The 27,536-nt window shown below is 41.6% G+C and overlaps 1 protein-coding gene across 1 annotated transcript; it reads right to left on the bottom strand.

The window, feature by feature from the left end:
- LOC125380953 (cadherin EGF LAG seven-pass G-type receptor 1-like) lies at positions 1 to 27,154 on the bottom strand. Its single transcript, XM_048396737.1, has 15 exons — positions 27,133 to 27,154; positions 25,617 to 25,812; positions 17,661 to 17,848; positions 16,271 to 16,513; positions 14,256 to 14,494; positions 11,991 to 12,177; positions 9,416 to 9,579; positions 7,323 to 7,512; positions 6,358 to 6,551; positions 5,976 to 6,153; positions 4,782 to 5,645; positions 3,883 to 4,003; positions 1,585 to 1,658; positions 991 to 1,268; positions 1 to 60 (listed from the first exon to the last, which is right to left on the bottom strand). Exons 1-15 carry the CDS (start codon positions 27,152 to 27,154, stop codon positions 1 to 3), a joined length of 3,198 nt encoding a protein of 1,065 aa, XP_048252694.1.
- Positions 27,155 to 27,536: the final 382 nt, after the last annotated feature.

The following is a 27,536-nucleotide window of genomic DNA, read 5'->3' as shown; positions in this document are numbered from 1 at the left end:
TTATGTCTCCGGCTGTCTTCGGGTAACCTCGGGGAGAGGCGGCAGAAACTTAGGTGGCATCTGAAAGAACAAACAGATATATCCTCAGGCCAATATACAGAACCCATTGCTTCAAATCTCACTTTTCGTCGCTTTTATTCTCCGTCAGTTACCTATCCTAAACTAAAAGGGACATTTTCATGAAATATAACTTTTTTACAAAATGTTTTGTGATCATGGTTATATTATCTTGCGACGACGTTCATCCAATGTTTGGCCCTCACTCTATGAAGATTCATTAATGAACTCACACAAAATGAAAGTCAATTCTTCTTATTTTTTCTATCATTATTTTATACCCCTAGGGATGTAGAGCTAGATCTATACGCGTGACTTCATGTTTCCACTGACAGCCATACAACCACCAGCTGTATCGCGGAATACAATAGTTCCCTAAAAGAGAGGTGGAATGAGCTTACGTATGCTCGACTTGCTTTACAGGATCATCTGTTGTAGTTTGTTTACAAGAAATGTATTGATAATTCTGTTCAGCATATACTGTTTTAGCGAAGGATTCTTTTCGAGATCTATTTTTTACACGACGTTCGTTTGGAATTTTCCTGATGTGAATGTATCCCGCCACGTGTCTTCTCACAGAACTCTGAGTGAGTGAGTGAGTTGGGTTTAACGCCGCTTTTAAAAGTATTCCAGTTATATCGCGGCGTGTCAGCTTAATGTGGGAGGAAAGCCCGAAGTGATGCAGGTCTCCGACGTTTACCACTTCGGTGAAACCCACGAGCACGGGTATGGTGCTGACAAACCTAGAAACATAATCGGGGCGAACCGGGATTCGAACCCACAATCAAAGGTTTCTGGCGTGCCCAAGGGACGCAACTCTGCACAGCGAATCACGGCGCCTTAGACGACTGGGCCACCCGTGCCCCCCTCAGAACTCCGATTTGTAAAAAGTTTTATTGACTTCGACCCTTTATTCACCCACTGAGTACTAACCTGTGATGTTGTTGTCGATAACGGTGGCACAGCCGGTGGAGGTTGAGTCTGAATGGAGGGGATGGGAGGGAGGGGTACCGAGGGGACAGACGGGGTTGGGGGCACGGGTGTTATGGCGGGCGTTGTTGTGACGGTAGGAGGCTGGGGAAGTTCCCGGGGGTACGAGTCCATGTAGTTGGGGGAGGCGATAGCCAGGGCGGCGGTTATGTCCGGCATGTTGTCGGCCTGTCTTTCGCCGTAGTCCATGACGGAGCCGCCAGGGCCGTTGTCGTTGTTGTCTGAAATATGCAATTACCTGAATACATTTATCTATGGAGTAAACTGGTACGACGCAAGAGCTGCATTTGTGGAATAAGAGTCTACACAGTCTGCATACTTCACAACTTAGACAGCGAATGTGCCCAGAGTATTTATCAAGATGGAATGGAAATATTATACCCTGGATAGCCGAGGATGTCATTATTGTTAAGTCGCATGACTTTGGATAAATATACTAAATATGTGTCTCCCCCGTCGGCATCTTTAAGATTATCTTTGTTTGGTGGGGATATATTAAATTAAAGCAGTGATGCTCTTCTGCAGAGGATAACGCACCGTGTCCGTCTCCGTGATCGGCACGCGGGTGGACAGCCGTCTTGGGACGTAAACAGTTCAAGTTGATGAGAGAGCTGAAGAGGAAGGAATATTGATAACAACAAAAATAATCAGTAGAAGGGGGTACCGACAAGCTTTCGCCAATCCGAAATGGTGGACAAATTATCGCGTTACGCAAATAACGAACTACTGACGTAACAAACCGTTTGGTGTTCGTTATATTCAGGTTTCACTGTATGTCTACGGGCTGGGCTCGACACAGTAGTATGTGCAAAGTCACACTAACACAAACTTTCCCCGACATGTATAAAGATAATAAAAATAATAATACATTATGGAACCTTCACGTTTCTTAATTTCCTGGAGCTGAGAAGGGGATGTGTGTAGACTGCTATAGCTAAGAAGGGGATGACTATAGGTTGCTAGATCTGTGAAGGGGATGAGTATAGGTTACTAGAGCTGAGAAGGAGATGAGTATATGTTGCTAGAGCTGAGAAGGGGATGAGTATATGTTGCTAGAGTTGAGAAGGGGATGAGTATATGTTGCTAGAGCTGAGAAGGGGATGAGTATAGTTTGCTAGAGCTGGGAAAGGAATGACTATAGGTTGCTAGATCTGTGAAGGGGATGAGTATATGTTGCTAGAGCTGAGAAGGGGATGAGTATAGGTTGCTAGAGTTTAGAAGGGGATGAGTATATGTTGCTAGAGTTGAGAAGGGGATGAGTCTATGTCGCTACAGTTGAGAAGGGGATGAGTATATGTTGCTAGTATTGAGAAGGGGATGAATATAGGTTGCTAGAGCTGAGAAGGGGATGAGTATAGGTTGCTACAGTTGAGAAGGGGATGAGTATATGTTGCTAGTGTTGAGAAGGGGATGAATATAGGTTGCTAGAGCTGAGAAGGGGATGAGTATAGGTTGCTGAAGCTAAGAAGGGGATGAGCATAGGTTGCTAGAGCTGGGAAAGGGATGACTATAGGTTGCTAGATCTGTGAAGAGGATGAGTATAGGTTGCTAGAGTTGGGAAGGGGATGAGTATTTGTTGCTAGAGTTGAGAAGGGGATGAGTATATGTTGCTAGAGTTGAGAAGGGGATGAGTATATGTTGCTAGAGTTGAGAAGGGGATGAGTCTATGTTGCTAGAGTTGAGAAGGGGATTAGTATAGGTTGCTAGAGTTGAGAAGGGGATGAGTATATGTTGCTAGAGCTGAGAAGGGCGTGAGTATATGTTGCTGAAGCTAAGAAGGGGATGAGTATAGGTTGCTAGAGCAGGGAAAGGGATGACTATAGGTTGCTAGATCTGTGAAGGGGATGAGTATATGTTGCTAGAGTTGGGAAGGGGATGAGTATATGTTGCTAGAGCTGGGAAGGGGATGAGTATAGTTTGCTAGAGCTGAGAAGGGGATGAGTATAGTTTGCTAGAGCTGAGAAGGGGATGAGTATAGTTTGCTAGAGCTGAGAAGGGGATGAGTATAGGTTGCTAGAGCTGAGAAGGGGATGAGTATAGGTTGCTAGTGTTGAGAAGGGGATGAGTATAGTTTGCTAGAGCTGAGAAGGGGATGAGTATAGGTTGCTAGAGCTGAGAAGGAGATGAGAATCGTTGCAAGAGCTGGGAAGGGGTTGAGAATAGTTTGCTTGAGCTGAGAAGGGTATGAGTATAGATTTCTAGAGCTGAGAAGGGGATGAGTATAGGTTGCTAGAGCTGAGAAGGGGATGAGTATAGGTTGCTAGAGCTGAGAAGGGGATGAGTATAGGTTGCTGGAGCTGAGAAGGGGATGAATATAGGTTGCTGGAGCTGAGAAGGGGATGAATATAGGTTGCTGGAGCTGAGAAGGGGATGAGTATAGGTTGCTAGAGCTGAGAAGGGGATGAGTATAGGTTGCTGGAGCTGAGAAGGGGATGAATATAGGTTGCTAGAGCTGAGAAGGGGATGAGTATAGATTTCTAGAGCTGAGAAGGGGATGAGTATAGGTTGCTAGAGCTGAGAAGGGGATGAATATAGGTTGCTGTAGCTGAGAAGGGGATGAATATAGGTTGCTAGATCTGTGAAGGGGATGAGTATAGGTTGCTAGAGCTGAGAAGGGGATGAGTATAGGTTGCTGGAGCTGAGAAGGGGATGAATATAGGTTGCTAGGTCTCTGCGCAAAGAGAGTGATTTGCTACTTTCTGGTTCAGATAAGATCAGCTGTCCTCATCATATAGGTAATATATTGCCGACTGCGGCATAAAATAACAACAAACAAACAGAGCATGTGAACGCTGCCCCGTTGTTCCATGGTACACCTTGTTGCTATCTACTCACTATTTCTTGGCGATGTAAATGCCCCCAAGGGCGACGTAGCCGAGAAAGAGGACGATGCAGAGAGATCTGACCACCCACTCCGGTGATTCATGTCCTCCTCCCCCTCCCACACGTGAACCACCTGTGCACAAACACGACCGTAACATTCATTTTATCAACCCCTGGATTGTCTCGTCCTGACTCGCTTAATTACAAACCGTCGTAGCTGGACTATTGCTGAGTGTGATGTTAAACAACAAACAAACAAACAAACAAACAACTTGCCGTAACACAAGATCATGTCCAGACGTGTCAGTCTGCCTTCCGAGGTGGATATTATCATGATACACATCCTTAACCAATAACGAGGTATACCCATGAACAATCTCACTAAATATTCTTGAATTTGACTTTTTACAAAGAGGGAGGATTTAGAAATGTCTTTTTACTTAAGGTGCACTGGCTATTCTGAAGGGTTAACGCACTTGCGTCGAAGATCCAGATTCCATTCTTAATATGGACATAACTGATTGGTCAGAAATGTGGTTTGATTGACAACGCAGAAACTCCTGCCATATTCATTGGCCGAGAGGCGTTCACGTGTCATTCGACAGAAATGTATATAGAATCGATGTTGGGTGTGAATTGAGTTATGGTTTCCCAGACCTAAACAAATGAGATGTTTCAGTTCAGAAGAACCTCCTAAGATTATTACTAGGTTATTGTAGCTAGCGCAGTTTGATATGTTGAACATGCTTTTGTCACATTATTATATAATAGAACAATTAAAGCTTTATATCAGATCAATACCTGTTCTTATAGATCCGTATTCCAAGATAGTTTTTTTCCAAATCCATAGAAAGCAGGTCGTGAGATCATATAAAGTCAAAAATATAATACGGAGCAAGACTGACACTAACCTGACTCTCCTTGGTTGGTGTTAGTTTTGTTTCCTTTATCATGACTGTCGTCAGTGGTGGTGCGTGGAGTGATGTCGCTAGGATGTGATGAGGGAACAAACCACGGGGGAGATTCCGACGCCGCAGTGCCGTCATCAGGCAATGTCAAGGTCGAACCAGTGACTTCTCCATCCTCTGTAGTCACCGACTCCGTCGTCGGCTCGGACGATTCCCCATTCCCGTTGTCTTTCGTCGTCTGTTGAGGAATTCCTTCCCCGCCTCCAACACTGTGGTCCTTCGGAGGTGGCTCGGTAGGTTTCGATGTCGTCACTTCCGGCATTGGTTGCAAAGGGGCCTTTGTTCGGATCTCGGCATTACATTTCGTGTACTTTATTATCATGTAGCCGGTGGAGGTTTTGGGTTCTGGGACACCACCATCAGACAAAAGAAGGGGAAAGAACTCTTGGAAATGGTCTTCTTTGTACAATGCATGTGATGGTCGCGACTCCAGAAACACAGCAGCAGTGTCAGGGCCGACGGTTTCTATCTTGACATAGTCACTCTTCTTGGAAGAGGTAAGTTTGAACTTACTCGTAGCATCTTTATCTGACATTTTGATTCTGAGGATGTCGTCACCTTCCTGTTTTTCACAGTTGACGGTTGCAGTATAGAACGATTGATCAAGAGCAGGTGGATATTCATTGACATCCGTTATTTTTATGGTGAGGAGGCCTCTGATCTTCTGCTGCGGCTTGCCTTCATCTATGGCGTTCAGGATGATCTTGAAGGACTTGGCACCGTCCTCTAGGTCAAGGTCGGACATCGTTGTTAGGATGCCCGTGTTGGGGTCAAAGCTGAACTGATTCATGGCATCGGCACCTTTGTCTGGAAATAAATATTGTCTGTTGTTCAAGACATATTCCAAACTACATGCATGTCGGTTTCACAGAGGAACTCTTGTGTGGGATTTGAAAAAAACAACATGAATATTGATTTCGTAGAGCAACTCGAATGTTTGATTTTAAGAAACTCCATGAACGTCGAGTGTGTCTTTTCGAGAACTACATCACACCGTTAGGCTGCACATGCAGAACGTTACCTATTGAACGGTAACGGAAACAGACTCTGACACTTCCCATGCCGATCTCCCACGCTAAAGCTCACCTGCCACTACAGGTTCACATCCCTACAGGTTAGAACCACGCTGTTACCTACCGTTGATTATGGAGCTAATCCTGTATGTCACCTTTCCCGCTGGGCCACTGTCCTGGTCTGTAGCTTTAACCAGCGTCACGGTTGACCCTGGCTCCATGGTCTCGGCGACGTCAACGGTACCAGCTGCACCGTCGTCACCGGAAAAGGGAACAACCCATTTTGGCGGATGATTCGCGGGCTGCGAAAATGTAGATTTGACATCAGTGGAAGAAAGGTGTTTGGATGCAGAAATGTAAATGAACAAGAAAACAAATAAAAACAATAAAAAACCTTCAAAAGCAAAAGAAAAAGAAACTATCAAGTCTGCAACCTCTAATAGAATAATATAAATAATATATATTGTCATGTTCTAAAGTAACTGTTCATTATCGGCGACACTTACAACGCTGCTGGTGACGAGGTTGATGGTGACGGTGCACTCAATCCGCTGTTTTGTAGCTCCTTTTCCCGACGTCGCCACGACGCTGACCCTGATGTAATGTTTCGCCTTTTCTTTGTAGTCGTCATTTGTCTTCAAAGCCATCAATTTGCCATTTTGCATCAAGAACAGGAACTGTTCCTGTGTCGGCTTCCCATCTGGTGATAGGAGGGGTTTTATTTACATAAGTATGCTCAATAATATGCCATTAATGATATACACCATCATATGCTACTACTACTACTACTACTACTACTACTACTACTACTACTACAACTACTACTACTACTACAACAGCAACAACTACTACTACTACAACTACTATTATTACTACTACTACTACTACTACTACTACAACTACTACTACTACTACTACTTCTACTACAACAACAACTACTACTACTACAACTACTATTATTACTACTACTACTACTACTTCAACTACTACTACTACTACAACTACTACTACTACTACTACTACTACAACTACTACTACTACTACTACTACAACAACAACTACTACTACTACTACTACAACTACTACTACTACTACTACTACTACAACTACTACTACTACTACTACTACAACTACTTCTACTACTACTACTACAACTACTTCTACTACTACTACTACAACTACTTCTACTACTACTACTACAACTACTTCTACTACTACTACTACAACTACTTCTACTACTACTACTACAACTACTTCTACTACTACTACTACAACTACTACTACTACTACTACTACAACTACTTCTACTACTACTACTACTACTACTACTACAACAACAACTACCACTACTACAACTACTACTATTACTACTACTACTACTACTACTACAACTACTACTACTACTACTACTAATGATGATGAATGATGATGATGGTGATGATGATGATGATCATAATAATATACTCTGTACCGAGTTCGACTCCTGCCATTTCATAGGTGATCGTTCCTTCCACACCGTCAGCTTTCACTGTGGCCAGGATGGTGCCAACATTGCTGTCTTTAGGAAGGTCAAGGACAATGTTTCCATCGGTATTCTTCTGAGCCCAGCGAAGCCCTCTGGCTGATGGTTGAATATTCTCTGGCGTTTGCGTTTCATATTTCTGAAACAGACAATGGAAAACCTGTGTCATCTCAACGCCATATATCAGACTCATTTGACCACACCATTGCACTATCCACAAATATATACCAGATATACAAGTTGTGTTATTTCATAGTGGGTTGTACATACCATTAAAGTATACAGAAATAGATACTAGATATACAAGATGTGGTGTCTGATAGTGAAAGGTCTCTTGATACAGGGAGGCAGCGGCGGTGGGTTGAAGATACCAGATGACTGAAAACAGTCTGAGGGATGTTATTCCATGTGTCAACCAAAGATTGGTTTAACTGAGCTAGCGTTACCGACTGGTTCTGGTCCTGTCGTAGGCGTCGAGCAATCTCATCCCGAACATGTTCTGTAAAGGGGAGGTCTGAAGAAACAGCCGGTCATGGCAGGAAAGCAATCTTATGTTGCCTCAACACGTGCAACACGTGCAACCTGTGGGCGGGCATTATCCTGCCGAAACGTGACGTCACACTCTTCCCCTCGCTCCCTTTGCTGAAAGGGCAGAATATAGTCTCGAACGATATCGTCCCGGTTGCGTACGTCATTCAAATATGCCATCAACAATGTTCTCCCATAAGATGAGATGTCTAGCCACACAATTACACATCCAACCCGATGTTGGGTAACGCAAGCGTCGCTAAAACTTTCTCCTGGACGCCGTAGACCATCAGAGCTGTCCAGATGAAACCTGGACTCGTCTGTGAACAGCATACTAAAACAGACAGGTCTTGTCTTCTGAACCTCAGATGCTGTCTAAACCAAGCAAGGCGTGCCTAACTGTGACGCGGAAGAAAAATTGGGCGCATCGCTTGACGTCGGGGCCGGATGTTGTGCGTACGGATCTGTCACTAATTGGCCTCAACCCAGGAATTGTCCAAGCTGTTAATGTAGCAGTTTGGTATCGATTCCGTAGATGCACCCACTGGTTGTGTTGTGGACTTGACGTCACACATGGACTACCGGCTCGTGGGAAGTCGTGGGTGTTGCCCTGCTGAGATACTATTGTGTTTAACATTAAAATGTCTGGCAACTTCGTTTTGCGCCATTGCTGTTTTCAGCATACACACGGCGCGAAGACGTTGATTGCAGCAAGCCGTGGCGTTATTTACGTTAAACCAACGTGTTTTTATGAGAATCTTTGTTTGCTCTTCATATAATCCAAAAAAACACACACGTGTGAGTATCATGCTCCCAAACAACACATCATCCAAATCATGCGCCGTGCATTAACATGGACGTACAAATTGTGAAACACGACCTTCAAGTCGAGGAGATGTCTTCATGGATATGTATTGAAAGATGCATCATTAATTTCAGAATGAATTCATTTTTACTTGACTTTATATGAAGCACAGTTACTTTTTCCGTGGTTGTAAAAGGTCCAAATCACTTAATTAATTAGAAATATTTTCTTGATATACAAGATGTGTTATCTCATTGTGAAAGGTCCAAACCACTGCAGTTTACGAACAGACAGTGAATATGTACACAAGAAAAGACCTATGATACCACTAATTTTTTAAACTGAAACTCCAACTGTATCTTACCTCTCCTGTGAGTACGGTTTTGCACCGCTCTATGAATTATTCAAAAACAAGGAGTGAGTATGTATTTTACGCCGATTTTAGCAATAATCCAGCAATATCACGACGGGGGACACCAGAAATGGACTTCACACATTGTACCCATGTCGGGAACCGATCCAGGGCCGTCGGCGTCACGAGCGAACGCTTTAACCACTAGGCTACCCCAGCAGGGGAAGGAAGGATATTGGTTTCGCATACTGTTCCAGTACCAAGGGGGATATACAGCTCTAAGCGCAACTTCTCTTTCCTACTAAAAAAGGTCATACACTTGATATCGTCGTATGTCATATTTTTTGTAATACTTACTTGAACGTCAATGGTGATGGTAGCATTGATGGATTTGCGGGGCTTCCCCTTGTCCGACACAAACACGTCAAGTTTGTACACAGACGGAGCTGCTATGTCAATAATTGCATGGACTGCGCCAGACTCCTTCACATGGAAAATGAACTCCGTCTCGCTGCCGTTTTCTGTTAGAGGGGACTGCATTTAGTATACATATATATTTCATCAATTTTAGTTTATTGACAGTTTTACACACAGCGTCCTAAACATTTGCAGCCACAGACGGACATCGGCCGAATAAGTGTTCGAATGGTACAAGATGGATACACATTATTGTGTTATGCCTGCCTCTATGTCACTCCTTGCTATTTAACGTCAGCCTCCGTGGCAATTTTGGGTAAGAATAGATCCCCAACAAGCAATCTAGTTGTAGTAGGCGACTGACACTGATCAGAGTGAGGCTCGGTGACTATCATACCCCGGGTACCATCGAGTCACTGGGTTGTCTGGTCCAGATTCGATTATTAACATGCCGCGATGATGTAGCTGGGATATTGCGGAATGCATTGTTAAGCAAAATACAACTAAAACGGTGGCCTTTCCTACAATAACGGATGCGTCGTACCATGTGACATTTGTATGACACTGTGTGGTATTGTATGACACTTTGGTATTGTATGCCATTATACAGCTGTCATCCTGTCTGTCTGTCCAACATGAACGTTTTTAAATTCATCCCACTGAAAAGTCCTCAAATAATAACGACGTGACTATGGTGTACGTGAAAAATCAAGCGATGACACAAATGAGACCTGTATAAGCGAGAACGATATCGACCAAAACCTCGCATCAGTACTATCAACTTTTGACATAACCCTAAAACCTTTACAATGAGAGATATATTGATGGGTTCAGCAAATGTACCGCAAAATCACTGTTTCAAAGATTAACTGTAATCCTTATTAAAATCAATGAAAGACTTTCTTTTTAGTCACAGACAGTATTTGAGACAGATGAAATTTTAACCTGAGAAAAGAACCAAGTTACATTATGACCATCTTCCCCAGGCAATGGCGTTAACTGACTATAAAAGTCCAGTTTCCGCCCTTGATTTGATTCACTACGCGGGGTAAGACCCTTTTATTTCAAAGTAGATCTTGATTAGCGATCAGATTGTCTTGACTGGGCTCCGCCATTTTGTTGAAAGTGATGTGAGAGCTGGAATCGGATTGGTCAATAGGAGGACCATAGAAGGGACATCACTCGCAATAGCCACTGGTGGCGCTACGATCGGCAAGGGTGGAAACTGGACTTTTGTGGTCAATGGACGCCCTTTCCTCGGGAAAGATGCATTATGTCAAACATTTGATTTTGAAACTTTGTACACCCCATTTTCCAACACGAAAAGCATAGGGAAAAACGTCACTTTGTGATACATAGGGTATTTGTCAGTTAAAGTGGTGACCATTGATACACGTAAAATGTCTATCTGCAAAGACAATTGGCTTAAAATGATAGCACATGTTGCGGCAATTGCTGGACGCATGTATGTATGGAATAGTACATATAGGCAAGAGCTAAGCATCCTAAAGGGCACTAGTTGCACTCCTTGCTGATCTGTTTGTTAAGGCATATAATTCCTGCTCAGATTGGCGAAATCAAAACACAGAAATTTTGCCTAGAAGCTTCGGGTATATGTATGAATAATCAGATATAGTTAATAATGGACACGGTCAAATAGTCAACTCCCTTCCACTGATTTACCCACTGAACCAGCAGTAAAAGAGGCCAGAAAAATCACCCCACCCGTTTCATAATTAAATCTATGCATAAGGATTCAGAGTGACAAAAACTATCCAAAAGACTGTGTGATAAGAGGGGTGACTTCAACTTTTTTTCAAAAGTCAATTTTCCCTTTATGTCGAGGAACATTCCAGCAGCTCCAGCTCTTTTTTACAAAGACTTCAAAGAGCGTCATACGTCTCTTGCTAAAAGATTGATTGAATAAGGTTACAGCCTCAGTAAACCTTTCAAAACTTTTTGTGGTGGATATGTGGATGACATTACCAAATGTGACGCATCAGATGTCCGATGCAATTCCCTTTATATTCCCGCCTTCTTTCAGATAAACAATTGACTTGTCTTTGCATGTATTAGTGACCTTTTCGCTAACACCTGGTATCATCACTATTTAAAAGTGATTCATAGACACATGCTTATGATAAAATCGGAATAATACAATCGTACAAATTCCAAATTCGTCGCATCAGTGACCAAATTGATCTCCCATGCAATTTCCTTAATTGACTTGCCTTGCACGTGTTTGTGACTGATACCACAGGTGAGGCGTGATGCGTTCACGTTGTCGCAGCCCTGTTTGATAGTAATTCAGAAACACATGCTTTGATTTAGTCGAATTCGTACAATGGGCTCTGCTTTTCAAATGTCAAATATATTTTGAAAGGGTTTTGTCGCTTTTATTTTTTATGTCATGTCAATTCACGACATTGTTTATTTGGCATTGTGAGAACTTGTATGACGTGGCATGGCTCCTTCAAAGGCACCAGGACTGACAACACAGATGCTATACACTGACCAGTAAATGTCCGTGACTCCCCGTAGATTAACTCTCCATCCACCCCACTGTCCTTATCTGTAGCCGTCAGCGTGAAAAGGCGCTTCCCTGCAGAGATGTTGTTGTCGACAGCGTGTTTGTAGGTGGCGCCATTGCCGCCGGTGAAGGGCCCGGTCCAAACGGGGAAGAACTCATTGACAGGGAGAACCTTGTAGTAAGGTAACATGACTTTTTGAAATATTAGAGAACATGCTGACATATTGATATGACGACATGCCGATATGCTGATAAGACGAACTGCTGACATACTAATACGCTGACATGCTGATATGCTGATATTCTAACATACTGACATGCCGACATAACAACATGCTGACATGACGACTCGCTGATATGACGACACGCTGACATGAGGACACGCTGACATGACGACTCGCTGATATGACGACACGCTGACATAACAACATGCTGACATGACGACACGCTGATATGACGACACGCTGACATGACAAGATGCTGACATGACGACACGCTGATATGACGACACGCTGACATATTGGCATAACGCCATACTGATATGACGACATGCGGACATACTGATATGAAGACACGCTGACATACTGATATGACGACATGCGGACATACTGATATGACGACACGCTGACATACTGATATGACGACATGCGGACATACTGATATGACGACACGCTGACATACTGGCATAACAACATCCTGACATATTGACATGACGACATGGCACCATACTGGCAAAACCATTTGATGACATACTGATAAGATGACACACTGACATACTGGCATATCGACATGCTGATATTCTGTTATGGTGAGACGCTGACATACTGGTATAACGGCATCTTGACATATTGACAAGACGACATGCTGATATACTGGCATAACGATATGCTGACATACTGATATGACGACATGCTTACATACTGGCATAACGCCCTGCTAACATACTGATATGACGACATGCTAACATACCGATATGACGACATGCTGACATACTCGCATAACGACATGCTGACATACTGATAAAATGACATGCTGACATACTGATATAACGACATGCTGACATACTGGTATAATGACATGGTGGCATACTGGTATAATGACATGCTGACATACTGATAAAATGACATGCTGACATACTGATATAACGACATGCTGACATACTGGTATAACACCATGCTGGTCAACTGGTATAACGCCATTCTGATATAATGGTATAACGACATGCTGGTCAACTGGTATAACGCCATTCTGATATAATGGTATAACGACATGCTGGTCAACTGGTACATGTATAACACCATTCTGATATAATGGTATAACGACATGCTGACATACTGGTAAAACGACATGTTGATATACTGGTATAACGACATGCTGACATACTGTCATAACGACATGCTGACATACTGGCATAACGACATGCTGACATACTGATAAAACGACATGCTGACATACTGGCATAACGGCATGCTGACATACTGTCATAACGACATGCTGACATACTGGCATAACGGCATGTTGACATACTGGTATAACGCCATGCTGACATACTGGCATAACGACATGCTGACATACTGGCATAACGACATGCTGACATACTGGTATAACGACATGCTGACATACTGGCATAACGACATGCTGACATACTGGCATAACGACATGCTGACATACTGGCATAACGACATGCTGACATACTGGCATTACGACATGCTGACATACTGGTATAATGACATGCTGGCATACTGGTATAACGACATACTGACATACTAGCATAACGACATGCTGACATACTGATATAACGACATGCTGACATACTGGCATAACGGCATGTTGACATACTGGTATAACGACATGTTTACATACTTGTATAACGCCATGCTGATATAATGGTATGATTATATGCTGACATACTGATAAAACGACATGCTGAAATACTGGCATAACGACATGCTGGTCAACTGGTACATGTATAACGCCATTCTGATATAATGGTATAACGACATGCTGACATACTGGTATAACGACATGCTGACATACTGGTATAACGCCATGCTGGCGTACTTGCATATTGACATGCTGACATACTGGCATTACGAACTGCTGACATACTGACATTACAGAAATGTAACCTTTGCTGGACAGGTTTAACGCTCTAAAAAATGACGTTCTGTCTCAAACAAAGAACCCAGCACATCCACCCTCTTCCCTGAAATATTAAATGGTCGGCCCCTATTGTGAGCAGTAACTCACCTTGACCTTCACCGTAGTGTTGGAGGATAGTGCGACGCCATTAGTTGGCTGATCCACGGCCTTGACCGTCAGAATGTAGGTCTTGTTGACGTAGCTGACGTCCTCGTAGTCTAACACGTCCGCAATTAGAGTATTCCCCGACATGGAGAAGGGGGAGCGTGCTGGAGACACAATGGTCTGGACGATCTTAGCATTGGTCCCCTCGTCAAGGTCAGTGCAAAGCAAGGTGGCAATAGTATCTGTCCAAAAACGTAATGTTTTATTCATCTGTGTTCTTGGGCGGTGGGGCAACCTAAGGGGTAATATTATCTGACTGAGAAACTGAAATGTTATATTCCTTGATGAAAGTTGCAGTGGGGTAGCCAAGGTGACAATGGTGATTGAACAAGATCCTACATGTTATATTCCTTGATGAAAGTTGCAGTGTTGTAGCCAAGGTGACAATGGTGATTGAACAAGATCCTACATGTTATATTCCTTGATAAAAGTTACAGTGGGGTAGCCAATTTGACAATGGTGATTGTATAAGATCCTACATGTTATATTCCTTGATAAAAGTTACAGTTGGGTAGCCAATTTGACAATGGTAATTTTACAAGATCCTACATGTTTGATTCATCGATGAAAAGTGCGGTGGGGTAGCCAGGGTGACAATGGTGATTGTACAAGATCCTACATGTTATATTCCTTGATAAAAGTTACAGTGGGGTAGCCAATTTGACAATGGTGATTGTATAAGATCCTACATGTTATATTCCTTGATAAAAGTTACAGTTGGGTAGCCAATTTGACAATGGTAATTTTACAAGATCCTACATGTTTGATTCATCGATGAAAAGTGCGGTGGGGTAGCCAGGGTGACAATGGTGATTGTACAAGATCCTAATGTTTTATTCATCGATGTTAGTTGCAGTGGGGTAGCCAATTTGACAATGGTGATTGTACAAGATCCTACATGTTTGATTCATCGATGAAAGTTGCGGTGGGGTAGCCAAGGTGACAATGGTGATTGTACAAGATCCTACATGTTATATTTATCGATGTAAGTTGCAATAGGGTAGGTGATTGTACAAGATCCTACATGTTTTATTCATCGATGTGAGTTGCGATGGGGTAGGTGATTGTACAAGATCCTACATGTTTTATTTGTTGATGTAAGTTGGTGTGGGATAGCTAAGGTGACAATGGTAATTGTACAAGATCCTACATGTTTTATTTATCGATGTAAGTTGCAATAGGGTAGGTGATTGTACAAGATCCTACATGTTTTATTCATCGATGTGAGTTGCGATGGGGTAGGTGATTGTACAAGATACTACATGTTTTATTTGTTGATGTAAGTTGGTGTGGGATAGCTAAGGTGACAATGGTAATTGTACAAGATCCTACATGTTTTATTTATCGATGTAAGTTGCAATAGGGTAGGTGATTGTACAAGATCCTACATGTTTTATTCATCGATGTGAGTTGCGATGGGGTAGGTGATTGTACAAGATCCTACATGTTTTATTTGTTGATGTAAGTTCGTGTGGGATAGCTAAGGTGACAGTGGTGATTGTACAAGATCCTACATATTTTATTCATCTATATGTATTCATGTAATGGGGTGGTGCGGCAGTCTGGTGGGAAAAGCTTTCACTCGTTGAGCCCATGACAAGGTTCAGTTCTGTTACATGTGTGTGAAGCCTATTTCTGGCGAAGATATTTCTAAAAACGGCGTACAACAATACCCACTCACTCATTTAGTCGCTGGTTTTGTGAGGGAGTAAATTCTGCTACGTCATCAAGGAAGTGTTGATATTAGATTATAACGATGGAGTACATTTCATATAAATCTCGTTAATCCGGACATTACGTTCCATGGCAAATCATCCGAGAGTTTCAAAGGCGTGTGTGTGTTTTTAGAAACATTTTGATACGCTGTGATGAGTCCGAAATATATCCATGATCCAATCCCAACGCATTTCAGCCAATCATAATTACATACACATTTTACAATGTTACATGCAACATACTTTTTGTCGAATTCTCCGGCGCTTCCACAGACCATTCGGACTTTATGTAATTGGGTGCGTTGTCGTTGATGTCGATGACCGATATGTTGACAGGCTTGGACAGGGATTTGACGTCATTGATGATCACGATGATAGTTAAGCGGTTCAAATAGCGGCGGCCATTTTCTCCATCCCTGTCGACTGGTACACCGCTGTTAAGACTTCCGGTTTCTGCGTCTATGATCAAGTATCGGCTGTCTTCACCTGCAGCAAATTGAGTTATCCCTCCTTGCTGTGAGACGGAATTTGATATTACGAGAGTTCGGTAAATGTAATTTATTACCCATAGGGTTAGAAATAACCGAGTCCATATTAATCGTATGTGCGCTGGTGCCACACTCCGGCGCAGTGGCAAAACGCCACTGCCACAGGCTAATTTGCATATCACGTGACCGGACTTTTCTCTTGTTTGTAAACAACCGCGCTTTTTCAGAAATCAGTATAGAACGGACTAATGCAAGTATTTCGGGGCGCTTTACATATTGTTTTGCATAATTTTATAGATATGCTACTACAACCACGACAGTGAGTTGCATGACAATATATATTTACACATCAAAGTGACCGTATCGCTAGCTCTCCGTCGGGCTTCGATGACAGCACGTGGAGCCGTATAACCAATGTCAACAAAGGATAACTACGCAAAAACAAGTAGATTTTCACGTATGAGGATACTTTCTTAATGAACCGTAAACATTCTTTGACATTTGTTTATGAAAATGTTTAGACTCGTCAAACATGAAACGGATGAAAAGCATATGCAATATCTTGAATGGACTGTGAAAGATGTGACGAATCGTCACATGGCGCTGGCCTGTGGCAGAGGTACTATGCTGGCTGGCTGCCGGCCGCATGGAACTCTGGGTAGGAGAGTGCTCTGGTGCAAATATCATTCACGAGCACCAGTGTATTGTTTATGTCATCCGGACGGCATTATTGACGTCATTCTAATCTTATCATGACGACGTCATTGTTAACGATTGCTGACGTCATTCGACAATTGTGGTTATCTAAGACGTCGGTCGTCATCAGTGCATTTTTCTAAAAGGTAGCTCAAAAGGAATAAGAAAAAATGGTTAATAAAGAAATTATTACACTTGCATGTGTGTCATACTGATTTTGTCGAGAGCACAAACAAACTTCAAGTTGTCCGCCATTTGTATTCATTCGAAACCTAGGACCAATAAATGCTTCGTTTAGTGTCGTCCAATCGCAGTCTACGACAAATCGGCCGCATATCTACAAGTTTAGGTAGACTGGACCCAGTTTATGTGTAGAGTGGCACGGAGAGGTGCGTGGTTGTATTTTCATAACTGCTTTACCAATAAAATCGATGTTTTAAATTACATACCTTGGAGTGCGTAGTTGAGTTTATCGGTGTCCTTAACTCCTGTTACAGAAAATAGTTTATTTACTTCAGTGCCAGGTTTCATCTCTTCCGGAATGGCCATGACGTCCGCAAATTTGATTGTGTACTCTGCAGTTTCCTTGACCTGTACATGGATGGTTCCGTTTTCCGGTTCCTTGTCAGTGAAAACTCTGTGAGCAAATCATGGATGTGAGTGAGTGAGTGCGTGAGTGCGTGAGTGCGTGAGTGCGTGATCGAGTGCGTGCGTGCGTGCGTGCGTGCGTGCGTGCGTGCGTGAGGTTTAACGCCGGCCTATCAGCTCATTGTTGGACGGTGGAGTGGTAATCTTGCGGTTAAAGATTCGACAAGCCGACGGCACAGGTTCGATTTCCCACATAGATAGAACAGGTGAAGCCCATTTCTGGTGTGCCCCACAGTGATATTGCGGGAATATTGCCAAACGCGGCGTAAACCATCACTCACTCAATCAATCATGCGGGGCGAAAAATACTGCAGGTGATATATTTTGTAAAAACCTGAGATAGGATCACAATCGTGTTGATTCTTGGACTGATTCCAAAATCAGCGGATCCTGGCACGCTTAAGAGATGTAACTGCTCGACGCGAAATGTGGTGCCTCACACTATTATGTTATCCGTTTGCCTCAAAGGCCATGTCCAAGAAGCTTGCTATCAGATACAAAACGTGAACAGAAACAGATTCCACATTACGTTGAACTCTAAGATTAAGATTTGATCTCTAAATTGTCTACACACAATAGACCGCCTCCGTGGTCTAGTGGTAGTCCGCCAGGAGAGCGGAAGGTGCGGGGTTCGATTCCCAGCCGCGTCATACCAAAAGACGTAAAAGACGTTGTTACCCTGTCTGGCTCTCGGCATTAAAGGGCTAAAACAAGGACTGGTCGGCTCGGTGTCAGTATACTGTGTCTGAGCGGGGTATTCATGTTAAACTGCGGCATGGTATCTCAGTGTGCCAGCACTATAAATCGACATCATTCCGAACTAGTACAAGCAGCCACACACACACGTGCATGCACTTCGCTATATAAGTGCAATAATCTTGGACGCGACGTTGAACACCATTTCACCTCATCTCACCACCTAAACCAAACCAAGTATCGGTGCCAACTTCCTCTCCATAACCAATCAGCTTCTGCATGGATTGTGAAACCTAACACGTGAAAGCGTGAGTAAGTTTAATGCCGCTCTGATCAATATTTCAGATATATCACGGCGTGCCAATTTAATGTGGGAGAAAAGCACGTTGTGATGCAGGTCTCAGACGTTTACCACTTCAGTGAAACCCACGGCGTATGGTGCTGACAAACCTAGAAACATAATCAAGGCGAACCTGATATTTGAACCCACGATTATAGGTTTATTGCACAGCGAATACCAGCGTCTTAGACGGTTGTGCCACCCGTGCTACGAAATTGGGTACCAAGTGAATTAAAAAAAAACTTAGACGATGTCAACTGTTTCCGATCCAATCCTCGAACATGTGATTTGGGCAGTCTTGAGTGAGTGAGTGAGTGAGTATGGTTTTACGCCGTTTTGGGCAATATTCAGCAATATCACGGCGGGGGACACCAGAAATGGGCTTCACACTTTGTACCCATGTCGGGAATCGAACCCGGGTCTTCGGCGTGACGAGCGAACGCTTTAACCACTAGGCTACCCGACCGACCCGGCAGTCTTGAGAAGAGATGACATATATATCTGGATAAATACATAATGTTATTGATTAATTTTATGTTCATGTATCCAGCTACATTTTCCTGATGTTCCTAACAGTTAACTTGTAGACTGGGGTACAGAAGAAAATAGTGCTTCAATCGTGAATTCGAGATAAGCGTGTTTTTAAAAGGGTAATATTCAGCATCACCGTCGAGATATAAGTATATTGAGTTAGGCTGTATGTCGTTTATTTAAATACAGTATACAGACAGTTTAACACAGTTAACCTGCAAAGGATCAGCTTACCTGATATGATAGATAGAGAATCTCACCCGCGTGTCCTTTGATATCAAAAGACACGAGGGTGAGATAATATTTATCATCCAACATCATTCTTCCAACTTTTTCAGTTTGTAGACAGTAATAAGCAGTGTCTTAACCCTCTGGATGCCGAGTTTTTTTTTCTGACGCACATTTTCCTAAGATCGGAAAAGTGAAGGTTATGCGAGAATTGCGTTCACACGGCACTTGATTTACCTCTGGCCTTAAAATTACGAAGAGGTGGAGAATATTAAATTTCCTATTTTATGATGTAAAGTTAACTGTAAATATGAAACCGGTTTAAAAAAAGTACACTTCTAAGTGTTGTCCGAGAATTTATTCTGCCTTGAAAACAGTAAATTTCTCCGCTTTTTATCGTACACCGATAAAAGTACTGTGCGACGATTTTTTTTATTTAGAAGCTTTACGGAAACTGTGAGCGAATAAAATACTGCCTTGTATCTGAACGACATAACTATATTAAATGGAGTTGTATGCGTATGTATAACGACATACATTCAATGCCCAAAATAGCATGCCGTAAATGGCGAAAACTGATTTTTCTCTATGACGTCAAAAGGCGACAGAGAGGTTACACACGTACAAAGAAAAGGGGGCATAACTCCGCTTTGCTTTGCACTAGATTATTGTAACTCAGGTCACTTGGTGAGAATTAGCTGTGGGTAAGGATAATATTTTTTCGTGGTGTTTTGTTCACGAGGAACAAAACTATTCCAACAGAAATATCGATAAAGAAACTGTATACGTTTAGTTATAAAAAAACCCATAAGAAATGATGGAAATCGTACTTTATAAAAAAGAGGTAATAGATAAATGGATGGCCCTATCTAACCTATAACTTAGTCCTTAGATTCCAACATTTTCCTGAATGTGTAAGTGTAATTTGACTAATGTTGTACCATTATTAATGGAGCACTAGCCTTATCATCAAATGTAATGAAATACCTCCAAATAACACCATTCTATTTGACGTCATGGCTGGTTTTATGGCTTTGACAACGTCGTAGAAAGACGACACTGGTATTTTGATTAATATATATCTCCCCTAATTTTCGTTCATGGTATGGAAAATCTCGATGTGTAAAACGGAATTTGACGCTTTTTCGACACAACATAAAATGACTGATTTCACCAAGTAAATAATGTCTTGAATATGTAATCAATTAGATAGTTTATCGTGTATCTTAATTGGACAAGACACGCACCTGTTTGGCATCAATGTACGTAATGAAATACCCAAAAGAATATTTCAAAACAACAAAATTAAATTTAATGTTGGACACATATTTGTTCATTACTATGTTATTATTTCTCATCATCTCGTCTCAGAATTACACAATAAAAGATGCGAAGAAAGCTCTATTGGTATAGAATTATTAGGATAATCGTTTAAGGTTGAACCAACGGGGTACCTGGCATGAATTTTATTTTTATACATTTTACAATTCCTGGAGAAATAAAGTAAACAGTTTAATATCGTGTGATCACAATATTGAAAAAAAGAAAGAATCCATTGATTATATAATGCAAAACGAGAGGAATAATTCGTAAATTGTTTGTGACTTACGCGCACCCGGCGAATCGTTAGATATCACTGTTCTGTACATGTGTATCAAACAATATAAAAAACAATTCCAAGACCAAGACAATTCTTTCAGAAATGTGTGCATATATTTTAACGAAAAGCATTATCCATTTTGTTAAAGTAATATAGTTAGTTTTAGTTATAAAATAAAATGAAACAGCTATTCAAGGACATTGCACGGTTATATGAACTTATAATATTGACTATTACACATCCCAAGAAATACGAACATGTTGCAGTTGACATTTACACTTCATCTTGTAACACTTGTCCAAAAGGAAAGAAATATCGTATGATGTGTGAAAGAATGCAAAATCTACATCATAACTGAAACTGTAAACAGCATGATACAATGATCGTGTGCACTCTCATTCAAGGACCTTCACCTCAAAGTAATTACCAAATATGTACAACAATGTTGACGTATGACATCACTACCTGTGACCGACTTTTACAAAATGGCGTGTTCACTGTCAACAGTACGCGGGATTTTACGAGGGGACTTTCGTTGATTCAGGGATCATATAAACATAAATGTGACATTATTTGTTGTTATAATTTTCATTGTAACAAACCGAAATAGTCAGAAATTCCGATAAATACCGTTGTCGTTGTGCGTGATTTTGCGTCAGTCATGGCGTCACACAGGACGGTAACTTTGACAATTTCTGTTGAAAATATCAAATCATTGCAATGAATCTATTTTAAATTCCCTAAGTTTTCCTACTATTCTCTTCCCATGCATATTCTGAAAATGTTGAGCAAATATCTTGAAAGAATAGACGAATGGATAGATCTAGCTCAAAATAGGAGAAAATGCTACACTGTGTAAAATCTGTATTTTGCTTTGTTTACATTTCAAACAAGTGCTGTTTTCGAGCACAGCGTTCGTTTTCACACCTAACATATTTTGCTTGATTTCATCCAGCCACTTTGTATTGTTGACAAAGACCATTGGTCATTTGATTCTAAAATGTATGAGGAATTCAAGGATGTGTGTATCGCAGCTAAGTTTGAAATATACGTGATGTTACAGGCGCCTCATAACCGATGTACCTGAAACGTGATTTTGTAAACACTATCCAATATGGCGGAAACTTCAATTCGGCGTTCGTGTTCGTATTTTCAAAAACATTCTAAACGATTCTAGGGTTATCGGAGACGTCTTGGAATGATCATTGGTGATTTCATAAAAAACAGATACCCGTGCTCACTAATATGCTATTTTTTAAATACATTTCTCCGAGTAAATATCCTAAATTTAGATTTCAAAACATGCTGTAAATAATGCCCTGAGTGGTGAATTAGTCATGTGTAAATAATGGCGACATGTGCGATGTACCTAATTTTCAGAGGTCATTTTCAGTACTTTTGCTCGGCCTAAAATGCTAGTGGATGATATCACAGAACAGGGAATTTCTCCCACCTTATTCAAAACTGTGAAGTGTATTTGTGTGGGTGATGTATTTTGAATTTTATTCGACTTCAAAGTAAGGGTTGTAGAGGAGGGACATATATGTCCCTGTCCCTGTGTAAAAACTACTGCTAACAGCTTTAGTAGCAGAGACATTAGTGATGTCATTTGATTGTGACGTCATGGTAACAATGACGTCACAATGGTCTGCAAAGCATTATGATGCAATTTAATTGAAGCGATATCTACAACGTAGATATATAGAATACTAAACGAGCTCCCGTGTAATACCAATTTTATGAAACGAGTGAATAGTTACCACAACTATTCACGAGTTTCATAAAATTGGTTTTACACGAGAGCGAGTTTAGTATTTTATTTATTACTTGTCATTTATAATGTTTTTAGAATTATACTGTTGAGTGCAAATAGGCTGACACCTACACGATCCATGGCATAATCCAATGGAGTTTAACAGAATAATACTTCAAACACGTCAATAGTTGAAACGTATGAATTTAATATCATACAATGGTCCACCTTTAGAAGTCAGGCGTTCGTCCCACAAAATTATCGTAGTGCTAAGACTATCACAACTCACATAATTTAACTTAGACTAACGACTGTCGTTGCGCTAGAGTACGATCGCCTTGTGGAACGGGGCCTTGCACCTCAAAGTTTACAATCACGTCACAATACCCGATGACGTAATTTGTTGAATTTTGTTGCAAGATCCATCGGCGAAACAATGCCATGTGACGTCAGCCTAGCAACAAGGTTGCTGGGGTCATCGAGTGTGCATAAGCTCCTCCCAGTGATCTATCATCTCCACACACAATGTCGTTGAATACGCCACGGGATATTGAGAGCTTTCAATATTTGTTCGTGAAACGTGTTCCGAGAGTACATAAGCACGCGTTTTGGTATTACACAATGTGTAATAAAGCTGTATGTTTATTAAACGGGTGATCTCTTCACGGGCAAGTAATAAATCTTGATCTCATCCAAGCGATATCTCCTGTGGGAGCCAGTTTTGGATGATAAATATGAATTGTCAATGCAAAAGAAAACCGGTCTAGATTACCGCTAGAAACAGATTCCATTTGACGTAAAGGGCAAAATAACTGTGAAAAGTATATGAATGGATATGAAAACCAGTATACTGATAAGTTAGGCTGTTTGTCGTCTAGGTGAATAGAGCATGCAGACAGTTAAGCACAGTAAGCACTTGTATAGGGTGAACTTCCAAGACATGGTATGAGTTTCTGTGTGAGAAAAGTGTTTGTTTCATGGCAAACATATGTTATAACAATTTAATAAAAGAGAAGTGATAGCAATACACATACAGGTTAACATACGGGTTAACAACATGGCCGGATAACGAGGTTACCGCACCAACGGGGTCCATATTTAAACATATCTGGATTTTTGTTTCCGAGTAAAACATGTACATGTATAAACATATCGGTTCTGGGTTAACACATCTGGGTGTTTGTTTTCGAGTAAAACATGTAGATCTGTAACCATTCCTACCAACATGGTCGGATAGCGGGGTTACCGCACTGACCGGGTCCGTATTAACACATATGTTTGTTTCATAGTAAAACATGTAGATATACAGTAAACTACGGTTATAACGAACTCAAAGATACCACTAATATCAGTTTGTTATAACCGTAGTTCGTTATAAGCTTGTGTACAGCAAATGGTCGGGGCCAAAATATAAGTTCGTTATATCCGTTAGTTCGTTATAAACGTGTATGAGCATTCCTACAAACATGGTCGGAAAGCGGGGTCGACGTCACCGCTCTAAAGGGGTCCGTATTAACGAGGTCACATTGTACCTAATTAGATCCATGTCAACCAACACCCATGAAACATCACTAGCGTTTCAGCAAATCCGATTTGCTTACAGATTATTGTAAAGTTTAAACAACAGTTGCGATTGGTGCATATTAATCTTGCAACGCCTTGGTTGTATCCAACTATGGCTATTATCTCTTTAGATTACTACATGTGTGTACATGTTTATCTTTCCATCTTCCCGAGGCAAGGGAGTTAACTGACTGTAAAAGTCCAGTTTCCACCCTTGCCGAACAAGGCTGCAATAATGGAGTTACATTTTGGCTTGACTAACGAGCCTATGCATAGTCAAATCAAATCGCGTGACGAAATAGACATCCGGTTATTAAACAACTTGGATTTCAAAGTGCAGATTTCGGTCGACTGCAGGATTTAAAAAGGACGTGTACCGCCAAATGGGGGTCGACAGTTATTTTGCAAGATCTTTTATGTTTTTAATCAAGATGCTCACGTGATCTGATGTACTTCGCGGGGTAAGATCCGTTTTATTACAATACCGATCTTGACTTTCGAGCAGATCTCTGCCGTTTTGTTCAAGCAAATGCAAGTGATATGAGAGATGGATTCTGATTGGTCAATAGGAGGAATATAGAAGGGATATAACTCGGTATAGCCACTGGTGGCGCTACGTTAGAGCTAGGAAATTCCAGCCTAGTTCGGCAAGGGTGGAAAGTGGACTTTTATAGTCAGTTAATGCCCTTGCCTCGGGAAGATGTTATCTTTCTGGCTTGACACATAGCTGTAAACACAGCGGAAATACTTTTGTAAGGAAACCTCTCATTATACTATTCCGTGTTATCAAAATCAATAACCATATTTGATACGTGATACAAGGCAGTGAGTGAGTATGGTTTTACGCCGCATATGGCAGTATTCAAGCAATATCAAGGTGGAAAACACCAGGAATGGGCTCCACACAATAGTGGGAATCGAACCTGGTTCTTCGACGTGACAAACGAAAGCTTTTACAACTAGACTATCCCACTGCCCCTAATGACAGTGGCTGACCCCCTTACTAGAGAACAATAACCGCAATGACCTGACCAGCTGGAACTTACTTGACTTTCAACGTGAAATCTGTTCTCCCATCTTCCAACTCCTGGATACACATCACTTTGGCGTTGTTGCAGGCGAAGTACTTCTTTAGCTCTTTCTCTGTGGTACATTTTTGCACTGTGTTGTCTTTCTGAGCCAAGTCAATAAGGGTGCTTCCAGGTTTAAGTTTTCCTACGATGGTGACTTCAAACGTTTTCTCTGAATTAGAAAAATATGATTCCAAAATGAGGGTGAGTGAGGGAATTGGGTTTAGGGTTGCTTTGAGAGGGGTTGTAACGTAAGGTGTCTAAAGAAGGGACACATATTGCGTGTGTAATCGACCGGCGAGGCAAAAGTAATTGGGTATAAATATAAGGCCGACTGACATAATTCGGTTATCACTGGAAACAAGAGAAACGACATGCGTCACTACGCGCATGTGTCCATAACCTACAAAAAGGCTTGTCTCAATCTCGAAGGCTGTCATGCGTAAATTGGAGCAAGCCAATCAGAAAGCGCGTGAGGATATGGGTACCCAGTCCTGGTCTGTCCTTTTGACACGATCTTCAGCAAATCCAAACAGGCCTGTCTGTGATGTCGGTTCAGTGGGATGCGAATGCATGCCCTCTGTGACCGGAAACTGGTCGTTTACGCTCTTTCTGAGTAGAAACGTTAAAGCCACTGGCGTGTCGCAGGTCGTTTCGGAGTGTGGTGGCAGTCGCGAAGTGATGACGTCTTGCTGCAAACCGGATAAACCTGACTGTGTCTTCCCGCTTTAAGGCGGAATGCTGTCGACCACCTGCTGGGTAGCTGATTCAAACGTCGGGAATCGATTTCCATGCCCTGCTAATCACACTTTGGCTGACACCAAAGACGTTTGCAACGTGACGCTGTGTTGACTCAGTTTCAAGCATGCCTATACATCTGCCTAATTCTTAGACGCTGACTTTGATTAAGTGCATTCAGTTGTTGCAATCCTCAGTAGCAAATGTTGTTGTGCTTGCTCTCTGATCATGATGTGAAACGATTCCGTCACGAGATATACACACCGTGCTCAGGACTGCATTCATCTGTCCGTTCATCATGAAAGCGAGGTCCAATGGGGTTACCCGATGATTGTGAACCGGGATATTTCAATTTTTATTTCTTGGATTATTTTTCGATATCATCAAAACTTGATCCTAAGCTTACTTTGAGTAGTGTATTTTAACTTCTGTTTTTAATAAAGTTTGCAACCACGTATTTGATGGGTAACCGTAGTCTACACAGAACATTCCTGTATTGTGATTATGCCCCTCAATTAGGTTCTTGGAATTTTGATATGTATGTCTCGAAAATATTATTCTTGACAATCCTAATTATTTTCGACAAAGTATTTGTTGTGCGTTTGATGGACCTTCTCAAACATATAACCTATTTGTTTGTTGTTTAACGCCGCACTCAGCAGTAATCAGCGCTGATAGTTTATTGTGGATCATTCCAGCTGGCTTCCATTTGCCCATTGCTATGACCATTCTTTTACCTGTCGGAGGTGATTACCCCCGGCCTCCCGTTTGCCCATTGTCCATTGCCAATTACCAATCAGTGTTAATTTAAGTCATGGCTTCCAGTTGCCCTTTCTAATCAACTATCAGGCGCCAATTACTGTAAAGTGTTGGCTTTCATTGTCTATTGCTAATCACCTATCAGCGCCAATTATCTGTTTGTATCCCTTGTTAAATTTCCACCTTTTGTTATCTTATTACTATTGTTGTCCTTACATGTACATATATATGTTCTCTGCCTCGTAGCATTCATTCACCTGATGAAGTAGTAAGTATATACTGCGAAATGTTGTGTTCCTCATAATAAGGAAGTTGACATCCCTTATTTATCTTCCTAAGTGAATCACGTATTTTGTTCTCTGATTACCTTACCTATGCATATGGTTACAATACAAGGTT

This window comes from Haliotis rufescens, unplaced genomic scaffold (genome assembly GCF_023055435.1).
Source record: "Haliotis rufescens isolate VD_foot unplaced genomic scaffold, xgHalRufe1.0.p SCAF_16, whole genome shotgun sequence".
Lineage (NCBI taxonomy): Eukaryota > Metazoa > Mollusca > Gastropoda > Lepetellida > Haliotidae > Haliotis > Haliotis rufescens.
The sequence above is the reverse complement of the archived record's forward strand: the minus strand, read 5'-3'. Positions and strand labels throughout refer to the sequence as shown.

Excerpts from the sequence above, each read along its gene's own strand:
- LOC125380953 (XM_048396737.1), bottom strand. The coding sequence starts at position 27,154 with ATGGGCAAACGGGAGGCCGGGG. Across the intron at positions 25,813-27,132 it reads GGGCAAACGGGAGGCCGGGG|AGAAAACGTTTGAAGTCACC; the intron begins GTAATCACCTCC and ends TTTCTAATTCAG. Across the intron at positions 6,552-7,322 it reads AATGGCAGGAGTCGAACTCG|ATGGGAAGCCGACACAGGAA; the intron begins GTACAGAGTATA and ends TCCTATCACCAG.